General features: G+C 37.4%; 2 protein-coding genes across 4 annotated transcripts in view; both read right to left on the bottom strand.

Annotated features, from left to right (window-relative positions):
- LOC136040247 (eukaryotic translation initiation factor 4E transporter-like) overlaps nt 1-2,352 on the bottom strand; it is a 102,490-nt gene extending 100,138 nt beyond the window's left edge. For 2 of the 3 annotated variants that reach the window (XR_010620651.1, XM_065724458.1), the window contains exon 1: nt 2,055-2,161. The gene's annotated coding sequence lies outside the window, so the exon portion shown is untranslated. Of the gene's footprint in view, nt 1-2,054; nt 2,162-2,240 lie in introns of those variants that run through there. The other variant, XM_065724459.1, reaches the window with a different exon arrangement.
- Nucleotides 2,353-11,325: 8,973 nt separating this feature from the next.
- LOC136040317 (uncharacterized) lies at nt 11,326-12,549 on the bottom strand. Its single transcript, XM_065724559.1, has one exon. It carries the CDS (start codon nt 12,547-12,549, stop codon nt 11,326-11,328), a length of 1,224 nt encoding a protein of 407 aa, XP_065580631.1.
- Nucleotides 12,550-13,239: the final 690 nt, after the last annotated feature.

Below are 13,239 nucleotides of genomic sequence, written 5' to 3'. Positions count from 1 at the left end.
TTTGTATTATTTTCTAACTTATTTTTTCTTTTTTACAAATGGCTGATCCATATGGTTTTGTTTTTTTACAAATGGCTGATCCATATGTACATTATGGCTCTTTACTATAGACAACACTACAGTCTTGCCTAATGATAAACAAAAGAATAAATAAAAATACAACATAGCTACACCGCCATAAAATGGTTTCCTGTTGGGGGAGGACCTAACCTAACCTGGCACTAGACTTTACAGCCCTACTGGAAGTGATGATCTCTGTTTCTTGGCCCTTCAGCCAGGAAGTGCAATGAGGGGTTGGGGGCCAACCATCCTGTGCTTTTGCACACCCTTCCTGTTACCATCCTTATATTTCTCCAGGTACCCCTTTAGAGTTGGGTCAACTCTGACTGAGCTTAGTGAGTAACACCACTGACCCCCACACTAAATAATTGGGTAAACTAGGATTTGAACCCTTGTCCTCTTAGACAAAGGATCCTGAATCCAGTACACCAAACCACTTAGCCAGGACAGCTCTGTTGTAAGTAGCAACATAAAAATGAGTTGCCTTTGTTAGCTACTATTTCCTTGGGAAAATGGAACACATAGAACACTCCCAGGGAACACAGAGAATATTGAAGGGTCCCAATGACTTGTAATATACAATTGTGGTGTTTATGGCATCTTTGATGGTTTGCTCTGGGTTTTACATTACATTTTGTTGGTGTCAAGAGATTGTGATGGCATTGTTCTTCTGATGTAATATTTCCTTCTTCCTCACTTTCATTTTTGACTTGTTTGAATTTTGCTGTTGCTTGTCTTCTAACAGTACAGTTCTTTGTTTTCACTCCATTTTTGACACTTTCAGATACTTACTTTCTTGGAAGTGCTTGTAATTCTCAATACCACATCATACATCATGCAGATTTCCTTGCTCTTGCTGTGGCATATCTTTTAGCTGCATATATCTTTGTTCTTCACTTTTGTCATTGGATAGTTTTAATTCTTGCTGCCACTTATCTTTGAACCATATGTTTCTTTGTTCTTCACTTTTGTTTTTGATTTGTTGCTGATGGAAGTATTCTGACTGTATACATTTTATTTTCATTTCTTTTTTCAATACCCTTTGCCTTAGCTGCTCAGACTGGTATTGTCAGGTGTGATGGCCTTGCTTGGTCATTTGTCCTCTGTGCATTATGAAACATCAGTCTAATTTTTGTCAAGAAAAATTGTTTGGTGTTTTATCTGCAACCCCTAGGCCTGGACCTTTGTGTAAATCCCAGCCTGCCTAAAATTTCAAGGCATCAGCATGCATGACCTGGAAGTTTGGGCATTTTTAGGGTTTTAACTTAGCTTAAGTGTCCACATTTGTTGGCACACAGGATGATTTTACATTTATACTTTCTGTGGCCATTATATTATGAGTTCCATTAATTGCAGCTACAAAAAAAATAAACTAGATCATAATTTTTTTATCTTGGAAAGGAGCAGGGTTAAGTAGCCTAGATTCTAACCTAATTGGTCTGAGAATTTTTAGGTGGAAAGCAATGTAGCCAAAACCACCTTTGTTATCCAAACCTCCAATCCTTGGTTAAAAGATATGACTCTGAATGCAGAGCAAGCTTAATCAGTAAAGGTTGAGAATTGAGCCTCTTAAGAAAAAGAGACACAATTTTATGCTCATTCTTAGACAATAGTTTGGTTCCCATTTTCAACAATTCATTAAAAGCCTCTCTCCTCTTGTGGCCTTATATAGCCCTAGGGGCTTTTTATATATAGGCCTAGGCCATATCCTATTATTTAAGCATAGGCTATGCTATATTAGGACTTAAGGAACCTAATCTTTTAAAGTAGGCTAAAAATTTCACCATGATTTTGGTTATTTTCTTTACATAGCCTTGGGCTATATGAGACCATTAAATGGGAATTAGAGATGAATTTTCAGAACAGAAACTACCTGCAAAGAATAAGCAAAGCCTAATGATTACAATCTAAAAATATTTTTCTATTTGTTCTAGCATGTCTCCTTCTGAAGAGGCCTAATTCTAGACCTTACTAGCTTAATTTAATTGGCCTACCTATGTCAATCAAATTTGAATGATTCGGTTTCTCTTAGGAATTGGAAAATATTAAGAATTCATCAAGATCAGGCAAGATCTTACCAAAATGGATGTAATACTGCACAATTTTAACATGATATATATTATATCAACTAATAAGGTAGATTATGGACTATTAGTAAAGGGTACTAATAGAAAGATCACCTTTGCTAGTTGCTAGACAAATATGCTCAATGTCTCAATAAATTATACAGCTTCAATTCAATATCTAAATAACAGAGCAAAGATATTAGGCTTTATATCGTAATAGATGGCGCACAGCTTTTGTACTAAATAAAATATAGATAACACTACATTTATTTAAAGGGGGGTCTATGCCTGCCGCCCTCTAGAAAACGCTGAAAAATTCTCCTGGGAAAAAAAAGCACTTATGTTCAAAATTGAGAAGTCAAAGAGAAAGTTTGACAAATTAAATTAATAAGAAAAAGAAGTAGTTTTAGAATACTCTAGAAATATTGGCAGCATGTATAGTATAGAATATCCTGAAGTAAAATTTTAAAATTTTTATTAACTTCCACTTTCTTCGTGTTTGTGGGGTTGAGGCACCATAGCACGGCAAAATAAAACTTAAAGAAAATATGAAATTAGGGCCTTAGTGGCAATTGTAAGAATTTGTCTTGTGATGGAAAGGCAGAAAAATACAGATTGTGAATAAAAAGTACAAGTAATTATTTTTTTGTAGACTTAGCTTAGCACCGATCAAAAGTGTCTATAGCCAAAATTTATTGGAGGGGGCAATGAATTCCACCGACTGTCTGATAATTTTTAGTGACTTAGATAATAATAATAATTTATTTATTACCCACAAAGTACATTAAACTGTGGAGTAAACACACAAAAAAAGAAAAAACAAGACAAAAAACATAGCAACATAAATAACATAGCAGCATAACGACATACAACATAAATAAATTACCTCCAATCAAAAAATGGCCAAAGAGGGTCAAAAACACCGACCATTTGCCGAGTTTTAAAACATATATCTTTAGATGAATGTTTCAGTCGCGAGGGCGCATCAACGATGTCAAATTTAGAGACGACTGTATGATTCCGATACCACCGAGGCAGACGCAGCAAATACTTGCAATACTTAAAATATCCTGAGCGTATTTTCTTTGTATCCTTCTTGCGAAGAAGGAAAGCAAAACCAGAAAGATAAAAAAACAGCAGGGGCACAAAAACTAGAATAAAGACGACATAGTCCATTTCGGTTATACCGACCACGATTTGGTGAAATTTTCGCGTATCCAACCCGCATACTTTTCAGCACGCTGGACGTAATAGCGGAGCAAGTAGACGAAAGTGACGTGGAAAAAGAGAGACCCAACCATTTAATACTTGCTAAACATGGTATAGTTGAAGAACCCAAGCAAAGAGGTGATGCTGGTGGAGGACTTCCAAAACACAAAAACTCACATTTGGAGGCATTAACTGAAAGGCCTACTGTGGATAGTGCGGCTGAAAGCCGGTGGAAGTTGGTAATTAGACTATTTTTTGTCCGGCTAAGAAGCAGAACATCATCAGCATATGCAACGTGACTAATGCCTAAATTATCATTGTAAAAAATTGACGGTTGAAGACGTTGGAGACACGAAGCTAAAACACATTTAAAAATGCTCGGGGATAACACGGCACCTTGCCTAACGCCTTTTTTAACAGGAATGTACTCCCCTACCGTACCATTCCACTTCACCCTAACTGAAGAATTAGTATACCAATACTTAAGCACGGAAACAATAGGAAGGTTAACACCCGAGGCTGCTAGAGAAAACAAAGCATTTGAATGAATTACATTATCAAAAGCACTAGATATGTCAACAGTCAAACAATACAGGGGACTTTTTTGAGCAACAGCTTGTTTCATTAGCCGACCCACAATATGGTGAGCTTGAAAACAGCCCATACCTTTTCTAAAACCAAGCTGGAAGGGTGTAAAATTGCACTTGGAGTTAATGGCCGGTAGCAGTACATATTCAAATAGCTTACTAACAAAACATGACACAGTGATAGGACGATAATTAGAGCAAGCACTGGGGTCCTTACCCCTCTTGACTATGGGAGATATACAACCGGACAAAAAACTATCTGGCACAACGGACTGTGCCAAACACATCTGAAACAATAATTGCAAATGCTTCAGCAGTTCAGGACAATCATAAGCAAAAAACTTGAAGCAAAGACCATCACTATCGAGAGACTCAGACTTATTCACTTGCATAAGAGCTCGGAGTATAACACCAGATTCCACCGACAACACTTGAGATTGGTTGATACGAATTGGGAGGATTGAGTTTACAAGCTTTGTAAAATGATTTTGGAGATTAATATTAAACGAAAGCAAAATATTTTTATAATGAGAAACGAAGTCACATAGCCGAAGAGACGAATTAATTGGAGGTGAACACTTAACACTGTTTATAACACGATCCCAGGATTTCTTGTCACAAGGACCATCCCAGGCATTCAGTCTCGCTCTACCCAGGGAATATTTGTACTCTCGTTTGGTTTTCTGTTTTATTTGATGTACTGAACCAGAAGAAGGACGATTACAGGCTATCCACATACGGAGCCAGAATTTAGCTTTTTGTTTAGCTATCTTCACTTTAGGATCAACTTTCCAAAAGGGATTGCGAGTACCCGTTCGCACGCACTCGGAGGGTACAGCTGTTTTAGCGGCAGACTTTAGACAGAACACTATTTGCTGATAATACGAGTTGATATCTATCCGCGTTGAAGTTGTAGATACAGATGTTTGCAATAAGTGGAAAGGCACTTTAATAGATGATAATAATTGGGACAATGTCAATACATAAAGTGGAACATTGGTATTTTCCCAATTTAACTTTGAGAACCACTTGGGAGAGTTACGCTGCACAGAGGTCGCCATGAAGCAAGATAGTTGGCACGTGATTGGTAAATGATCGTCGTCGATTTTAGAGTCTTCCACATGAACTATTGATGAAAGTAGAGTTGAATCTGACATAATTACATGATCAAGGTTGGAAGTAAGACCACCACGATTGTGAATATAAGTAAATAGAAGATCTTTATCAGCAAGATGGAATCCTCCAGGTAGTGAATCGAGAAAGATTTCAGATCGGTCGGAATTAGATAATAAGTCAGTGTTCATGTCACCGGCGAGAACCCATTTGGTATTTTGTTTTGAAAGGTCGCTAAGTAGTGTTCGTAGGCGATTACATGCTTGTGAAAAACTAGACAATGACTGCACAGTCTTTTTATTACAGGGGAAATAAATGTTTATAAATGCGGTATCATCACATTTTATCGCTAAGATGTTAGCGTCGCTTTGCAATAATATCGGCTGAGTCTTGTGTCTGAAATAGATGGCCAGACCTCCTGATGGTCTTCCACGGGTTTTTTGGGCGGCTCTCAAGAAGGTATAATGGGTCCGAGAACGCTTTAGGCTATCAACATTCACTTTAGAGAGAAGGTGCTCCTGTAGAAACACAATATCATTTTCAAGTAGCTCACTTATCACTAGATCCTTGTCTTTTGTACCATTAATATTAAGGGAAACAAAGCTAAACGGAGTTTGAGCATTCATTTATTAGCGTTGTTGAGAGCCGATCGGAGAACTTTGCATTTCAGGCTAAAACTTACGTGTTCCATAGTGCAATTTGCACATTTTGGTGAGGCTTGGCAAGGGTTTTCCTTGGAATTCACATGAGGGCCAGAACATCTGGAACACTTGGGATGTGCTGGTGAGCTGGGACAAGCTCCAATCAGGTGATCAGTACTTTGACAGCGAAAGCATCGACGCGGAATGGGTTGAAAGGGCTTAGCGCGAAAAATTTCATATCCAATACGGATTCCCGACTCCAGAACCGCATTCAGAGCGGTTTTGTCGACGAACTCGAGGCGAAAAGTACGAGAGTCGCCGATTTGACTAGCACTAATAAGTCCTTCCACTGAGGCCTCCAAATCAGCTCTTGAATAATTATGGGGTATATCCCGGACCACAGCTAAAGGCTTTTTATCAATCACTCTGGCTCCAACGTTAGGGATGGAGCTAGTAACAGCTTCAGCAAGCGAGTCGGCTGAGCGCTTATCGCGTACCATCACAACCCAGCTTTTGCTATGTGGCTTAGATTTTAGACTTATGATTCCGTCGTGACCATCCAACGTTTCGAGCTTCTTCATGCGAAGGATAGGGTCGCTGAGCTCCGGGGGTGGGTTTCTTACAACGACAGCGTAGGATGGTTTTTTCGTATTTTGAGTAGGGGCTACAAGCTTAGACTGTCCCTCTGTAACCTTGGACGCAATATCAGATTTTGTTGTTAAAATTACTTCAGTCTTATCCTTTACAAACTGAAACTGATCTTTTATTATTATGTCATGGATCTACTGTCATTAGTTATATCTTATGTATTTTCATCAGACCCTTTGCCCTAAAAGAAAACAAAAATGAACCAGTAAATTAATGACAAAAATAGCCCTCTCTTGATCTTCTATGATTAGTAATTTGTTATGATCACTCCTAAGGAAAAAACACATCTATGACCATTCTTCAGGGGAAAACACAAAATTCTACATTTTGGAGATGGGTGGGTCAAAACTCTACAATAAGCTTCTGTAAGGTATTGTATTTAGTTGTATATGTATCTATTTTAAGATACCTGGCCTTTTAAAAGGTGCCTTCCCCTTTTTTTATGAAATGAGACTTGTTTTCTTAGGCTCGTTGCGCTTGAGGTTTAGTGGCATTAACATAAAAGGGCAATTATTTTAACATACGCATGTTTATCAAGATTCAGCATTTTAGTGTTTGGTTAATATTTGGCCAAGTCACACTTTGCTTGAAACTTCGTTACCACAAACTGTTTGATATTACTAACAGAACATATATAAAAGCAAAATAACATCTGTAAAAGAGAAAGTTATTATTGCTGTGAGCCTTTACTAATAAATCACCTAACTATGTTACGAGAAATCAAGAAGACTGCTGCCAAAAAAAGGTCTTTAAAAAATCTTGGGTATTTTTGAGGGCCCAGGTCCCCCATCCACCCTCTATATTTATCACTGCCTACCCTGTCTGCAAGCTCTTATGATAAAGAACTTTTACAAAGTCACTTTGCCCGTTAGCTTGCTTAGCAAACCGAAATCAACAGATCACTGCAAAAACGTATGGCTGAATATAGATTGACCGGTGGAGCACAGCCAAATTTTCTTTCATCCCGGCACGTGTATCATCAGCATCGTGGCAACCCTCATAATTAGGTTTGCCACGTTTGGTGACAATTTTTTGCTTTTAGTTCAAAAGCTAGTATAATTTTTCGCTTTCAATTGGAGAAGTTGAAAAGTCATATTTTATTCTAAAGTTGTCATTTTAAGATAAAATAGGAAAGCAGTAGACACAAGTCTTGATCTATTTCACGTCCCCATTAAATCCTAACTATTTTCTTCGATGAAACAGAAAGGATGTATAGATGATAAGCTATTCCTTTAGTCCCCCTCCATTCATTTTTTAATACAAAAGAACAAAAAGGTTTAAAATAATTTTCTCCAAAAAATCGTTATTAAAAAATCATTGTTAGTTAGATGTTTCTATGCTTCTTACCCAAAACAGATTTTCCTAGCCAAAAAGAAATGATAAAATGTTAGAATTATATCTTTCCAAAGTTTCACCTGAATTTTACCAAATTGTAAAATTTTGTGAAAAGAACACTAAAGAGGATAACGAAAATGATAGACAGCTGCCGTTCAGTTGAGCTAAGGCAGATGAGGCTGCCTGGGTCTTTTGTTAGGGTTATTCCCAAGGGGATTATTTTACCTAAGCCTGAGAGAGGGGGTGGGGTGATATCTTATTGGTTCAAAACAAAAGGCTGGTATTTGTTACCAAACGCTCAATAATAAGTGAAAATTTATGCCTAAAATACGGACTGTAGTTGACACTATATGCAAATTTTGGCAAAGAACTGTCAATTACAGAGCTTTTGAAAAAAAAATTATTTAAATACGCTGTAGTCAAGAAAATAAAAAAACATCTCTTCGTTTTCGATGTTTAAGGTTCTGCAGTATGTGTAAATGAATATTTAAAATGAGGTTAGTAATTAGTGCTCTAAAATCAAAATCTGTATGAATGTTTTGTAAGAAGAGTATTTGGTACGGGCAATGCTTCTCTTTGTTCTAAAGACTAGTAGACACCTGTGGCACATATTAATTCACCTAAGCATACACACACAAAAAAACAAGCATAGATTACCCTAAAAAATAGATTTAAAAAGGATATACTGCTTAGTAAGTAAGTAAGTAAGTACTTTTATTACCCGAAAATTGACTAAAATTACATTGGAGTACAAATGGAAAAAAAATGAAAATCACACTACGAACATAACCATAAGTAAACACACACTATGTACACTAACAAAACTACTGACACATGATAGCTAGAAATGGGTTCGTCCTTTCCTTAGCCTTTTCCAGGAAATTCTCTACGACCCGGTTAATGCAAACTGTTGGATCGGACACTCCGTATTTACGCATGATATACGAGTTCTTCGTCCACGGAGGGAGTCTCAGAAGGAACTTCCCGAATCGAAAAAACAGAACTCTTACTTTTGTACATTGGGCGGACGACAAATGATTCTAAAAAGGTGCTATATACAGTACATGTGGAAGGGCAATGGCACTATATAGTGACGCAAGAAATCTACGGCAGAATCGATGTCTGTTACCAATGATTGATCCGTAAGCAATCCAGATTTTCGCCTCTACGTGTCGTAAAAGCAACGTTCTAATCGAGTAGAGGCTTCGACCGATTGGTAAACCAAGGTAGGTAATCCTCTCACATGGCTTAACAGCTGAATCACCTAAAGGAATTTCTTTCTCATAATGATGAGATATGGCGATAGGAGGAGCATATTTTAGCTGGCTTCCCTTTTTTCAGGATGGGCGTAAGTTGTCCTCTACAGAAAACATCGGGCACAATACCGACAACGAATATGATCTGGTACAATAATGTTAACATTTCATATAAAACACTAGTACCATTCACAAGGTAAAGTGCACACAAACCTTCAACTCCGCGCGATTTTCTCTTTTTCAACTTAAAGGCATTTGCAGTTACATCTGAAACAGTTACGGTAAAGTCCGGAAAACTCGAATTTGATAGAACAGATTCAAGTTGCTCGATATATGGCCTTGCTACACTGGGATCTGCAGCACTAAATTCGCTCGTATAGTAGGCTCGCCAGTCTTTTGGGTCACAAGGCATGGATTTAGGCGTTTCTTGGCGGTCTTTCACGCGATCTTTCCATAGACGACTTGGATCGTTGATTATTCTCTCTGTATATTCATCTTTCACTTTTGTACGATGCTGCTTGAGGGCTTTCTCAAATTTTCGTTTTGTGTGTTTACGGAGACAATTCAACACGCCGGATTTTGGACGACCGCCTTCCCTCCATACCGAGAACCAAAACTTAGCATCTTGACACGCTTTCACTGGCTCTCGATTCTTTGAGAACCCAGGGATCTCAGTATGTTTACGAGTTTTCCTAGCGGGAATAGCAGCCTTTTCCGTCGTGAGTAGGGCATGGGTGATTTCAGCACAAAAGCTATTGACCTGTATTGAAGTTTCTTGGATATTCCTTTGCACATTGGTCTGTAGGAGATTATATGGTACATTTATCTTCTGCAGCGTCTTGTTGAGCACTGTCTGATAAAGAGAAAAGTCGGCCTTTAACCAATCCTTTATTTCGTACCACTGTGAAGAACTTTTTCCCTTAGGAATACACACATTAACACGTGCTCCAATGGGGATATGGTCGGTGGAGTGACTTCCAAATTAGCACACCACTCACGTTTAATGTGCATGCGACATGATCTATATTCGAGACTGAACCACTAGTATATATATGAACTCTCATTATTAACTACTAAGTTACAAAAACTATAAATACACACAACCGCCCTGGGGAAGGCTCAAACAGCCTGATGTTGGACGGCTGCAATCCTCTGGATATCATTCCAAATAGCCGGATCTAAATACCTAATTCCGAAAGCTGCACGTGTGGTGTCTCGGTACTCAACAATAAAATTATCTGCCTCTCTAGTCTCATACCCATGGAGTGAACGATTTACTCGACAAAAACTGGTAAAAACTGGAGGACATACATCATTGCAACATCGATACGCAAAAACAGCAGCTTGGTAATCTTGAATCTGACCAATATTAAGCACTCATAATTTCTTAAAACATGTCGTGGTATCATTCACATTTTCTACATAATTACCAAGAAGACGTACTGTTTTATTTTGTAGGATCTGCACTCTTTTAAAATTTGCATAGAAATTACTAGACCAAAGGACACAACCATAAGAAATATAAGGCGCAACAATGGTGTGGTATAATAATAAAAGAACTGGTAATGGTAAAACATGCTTTAATCGACGCAAAATTCTCAAACCTCTAGCAACTTTAGCTGCAACAAGATCACTTTATTAGATCACAAGATCACATGGTTCTTCCAAGATAGATTACAATCAAGCTGGAACCCGAAATATCGCACTTCATGAACCTGTGACAAAGGCCTGCCGTTAAAAAATATCTTTTTATCAACACATTGAGGCTTACCAACTCTCCTATAAAACATAAAATTAGTTTTATAAACGTTCACTGACAAAAGGCTCAAACTTGTAAACACAAAAATGCCTTTAATACCCTATTAACTTTCAACAACATATCATCGACACATTGACTAGACATAGTTAAAGCTGTATCATCCACAAAAGTCGTAATACAACACTCAGGTAAGTAGAAACGCATTGAATCAACATACACAAGTTACAGAAGTGGTCCCAAAACAGACCCCTGAGGTACACCACACCTCACTTGAAAAGGAGAAGAAAATACATCATTTAATGCAACTTGAATATATCTACCACTTAAAAAACTATTAAACCGCTTTAAAGAGTTACCACGAACTCCAAGGGATTGTAGACGTTTGAGTAGTATATTAAAATCCACTGTATTGAATGCTTTTCTAAAATCGATAAGAACGGTCAAAGGGATTTCACCACGTTCAAAGAATTTGTTTACAATATCACAAAAGGAATGCACGGCGTCCGACGTCGAGTGACTTTTCCTAAAGCCATACTGGTTTTCACTTAACATCCTCGTTTTCATAAGGTGATCATAAAGCCTTTTATGAACAATTTTTTCAAATATTTTTGAAAACAAGGGTAGGATTGATATGGGTCTATAATTTTCAATTTATAGCTTAGAGCCACCTTTGTGAAGGGGGATTACTTTTGCCCTTTTAAGCGCATCAGGGAATATACCGGTTTGGAGGGAAAGATTAATTATATGGACTAGACATGGCATTAAATAACACATCACTGACTTAAAAGTTTTCAGATTAATGCCATCTGTCCCTGCTGAATTCGATTTGATTGTTTTCACAACCTTCAGAGTTTCATCTCCAGTACAATGCTGAAATTCAATTTCATTTCCGATTCCTCTATCATCCACAAATTCATCTTTCATTAAATCATTATTAAAGTTCACCAACCCTTGCGCCTGTACATTTTGCCCAACACTTGAAAAAAACTCAGCAAATTTAGTCGTAATACTTATTTCATCATTAACAAGTTCACCTTGAATCAGTAGCGAATTAGGTGGAGCTTCTTTCTTTTTTCCCAATAGGTCATTAATAACTTTCCAAATTCTTTTAGTATTATCCTTATTTAAACTAAATTGGTTGGCAAAATATTCTTTTTTAGCGTTTCTTCTCATCGAGTTTACTTTGTTGCGTATTATTTTGAATTCTTCCAGTTTCATGGCACATTCACTATTTAAATATTCCACATACGCTTGATTTCTCAAATCTGACACTTTCAGAATTTCAATAGTTATCCAGGTCTTCCTGGGTTCACACTTACGGGGTTTCAAGAATTTCACTGGGAATGTCTTATCATTTATTGGCTGTACGACCCCCATCATACGATCAAATGCACCAGAAGCGTTATCTTTCATATCCATAATCTCACTAAAACCAATGGTACTCAACTCTTCGCCAAACCTCTGTAAATTCACCCTTTTCAATGACCTAGTCATTACTTTTTTTATTTTATTTCTTTTTATTCGACCACGAGGTACCGCTCCAACAACTGGGAAATGATCCGAACAAGGGTATAGAACCACATCGGCATAACTACGGTCCAGATAAATATTATCAATAAGAGTGGCTGAATGACTCGTAACACGTGTTGGAATATTTACTATGGGGAAAAAATCATGAGAAACCATCAAATTAAAAAAATAAAAATTCGCTCCATTCAATGTAAGCAGATCAAAGTTGAAATCACCCATACAAATAAAATCTAAACCTGTCCGAGACACTGCACGTGCAAGTTGATCAAACCCACGTTCAAACTCTTCCCAGCTAGCACTTGGTGGTTTATACACAACACTAATCAAAAATTTACTACTTCCCATATCTAATTCCAGACTAAAACTTTCGAATTTACCCTCTATCCAAACATCAATATCATTTCTAACATGGTATGTCAACGACTTAGAAATCAAACACGCAATTCCCCCTCTATAAAGTGACGTCCGGTTTTTAATCTCCAAATTATAATCTGGAAAAGAATACAATGAGACAGAGTGTTCCTGACTCAAAAAACTTTCACATATACCAATAAAACTAACTTTACCTTGAGAATCAGAGAGAAATTGCAACACATCCTCATAACACGTGGTTAGGTGGCAGTTCCAGGCACATAAACTCAGTAAATCGGATTCCGCGGGGCTTAACTGCGAACATTGAACATAAGCACCGTTTCTCAACTGTTTAAATTTAACTTGGTTCATACAAGGTTCAATATCATTTGCTATTTGTGCCGACAAAACCTGTTCAAGGAGAAAAGGTCGGCTCATTAAATCATCCAGTATAGACGCAGCGAGATTAAATGAAATCTCGTACCAAAATAAATCTCTCTAAATAGAAAAAAAAACAAGAAAGAAAAAATACACATAAAAACGGAAGAAAAAGAAAAGGAGAAAATATAAGCAAAAACCTTACAACAAAATAACCAAATGTAAAAAACCACAAATCATAACAAATCAGACTAAATACAGTCGGTAATAGAACGGATTTTCATGACTGTTGACCCTGCACTAGGC

The sequence above is a fragment of the Artemia franciscana genome, chromosome 20 (genome assembly GCF_032884065.1).
Source record: "Artemia franciscana chromosome 20, ASM3288406v1, whole genome shotgun sequence".
NCBI lineage: Eukaryota > Metazoa > Arthropoda > Branchiopoda > Anostraca > Artemiidae > Artemia > Artemia franciscana.
This window is presented reverse-complemented; position numbering and strand designations above follow the sequence as displayed.

What these genes read in the sequence shown, in the direction of transcription:
- LOC136040317 (XM_065724559.1), bottom strand. Translation starts at nt 12,549, where the DNA reads ATGGGAAGTAGTAAATTTTTGATTAGTGTTGTGTATAAACCACCAAGT.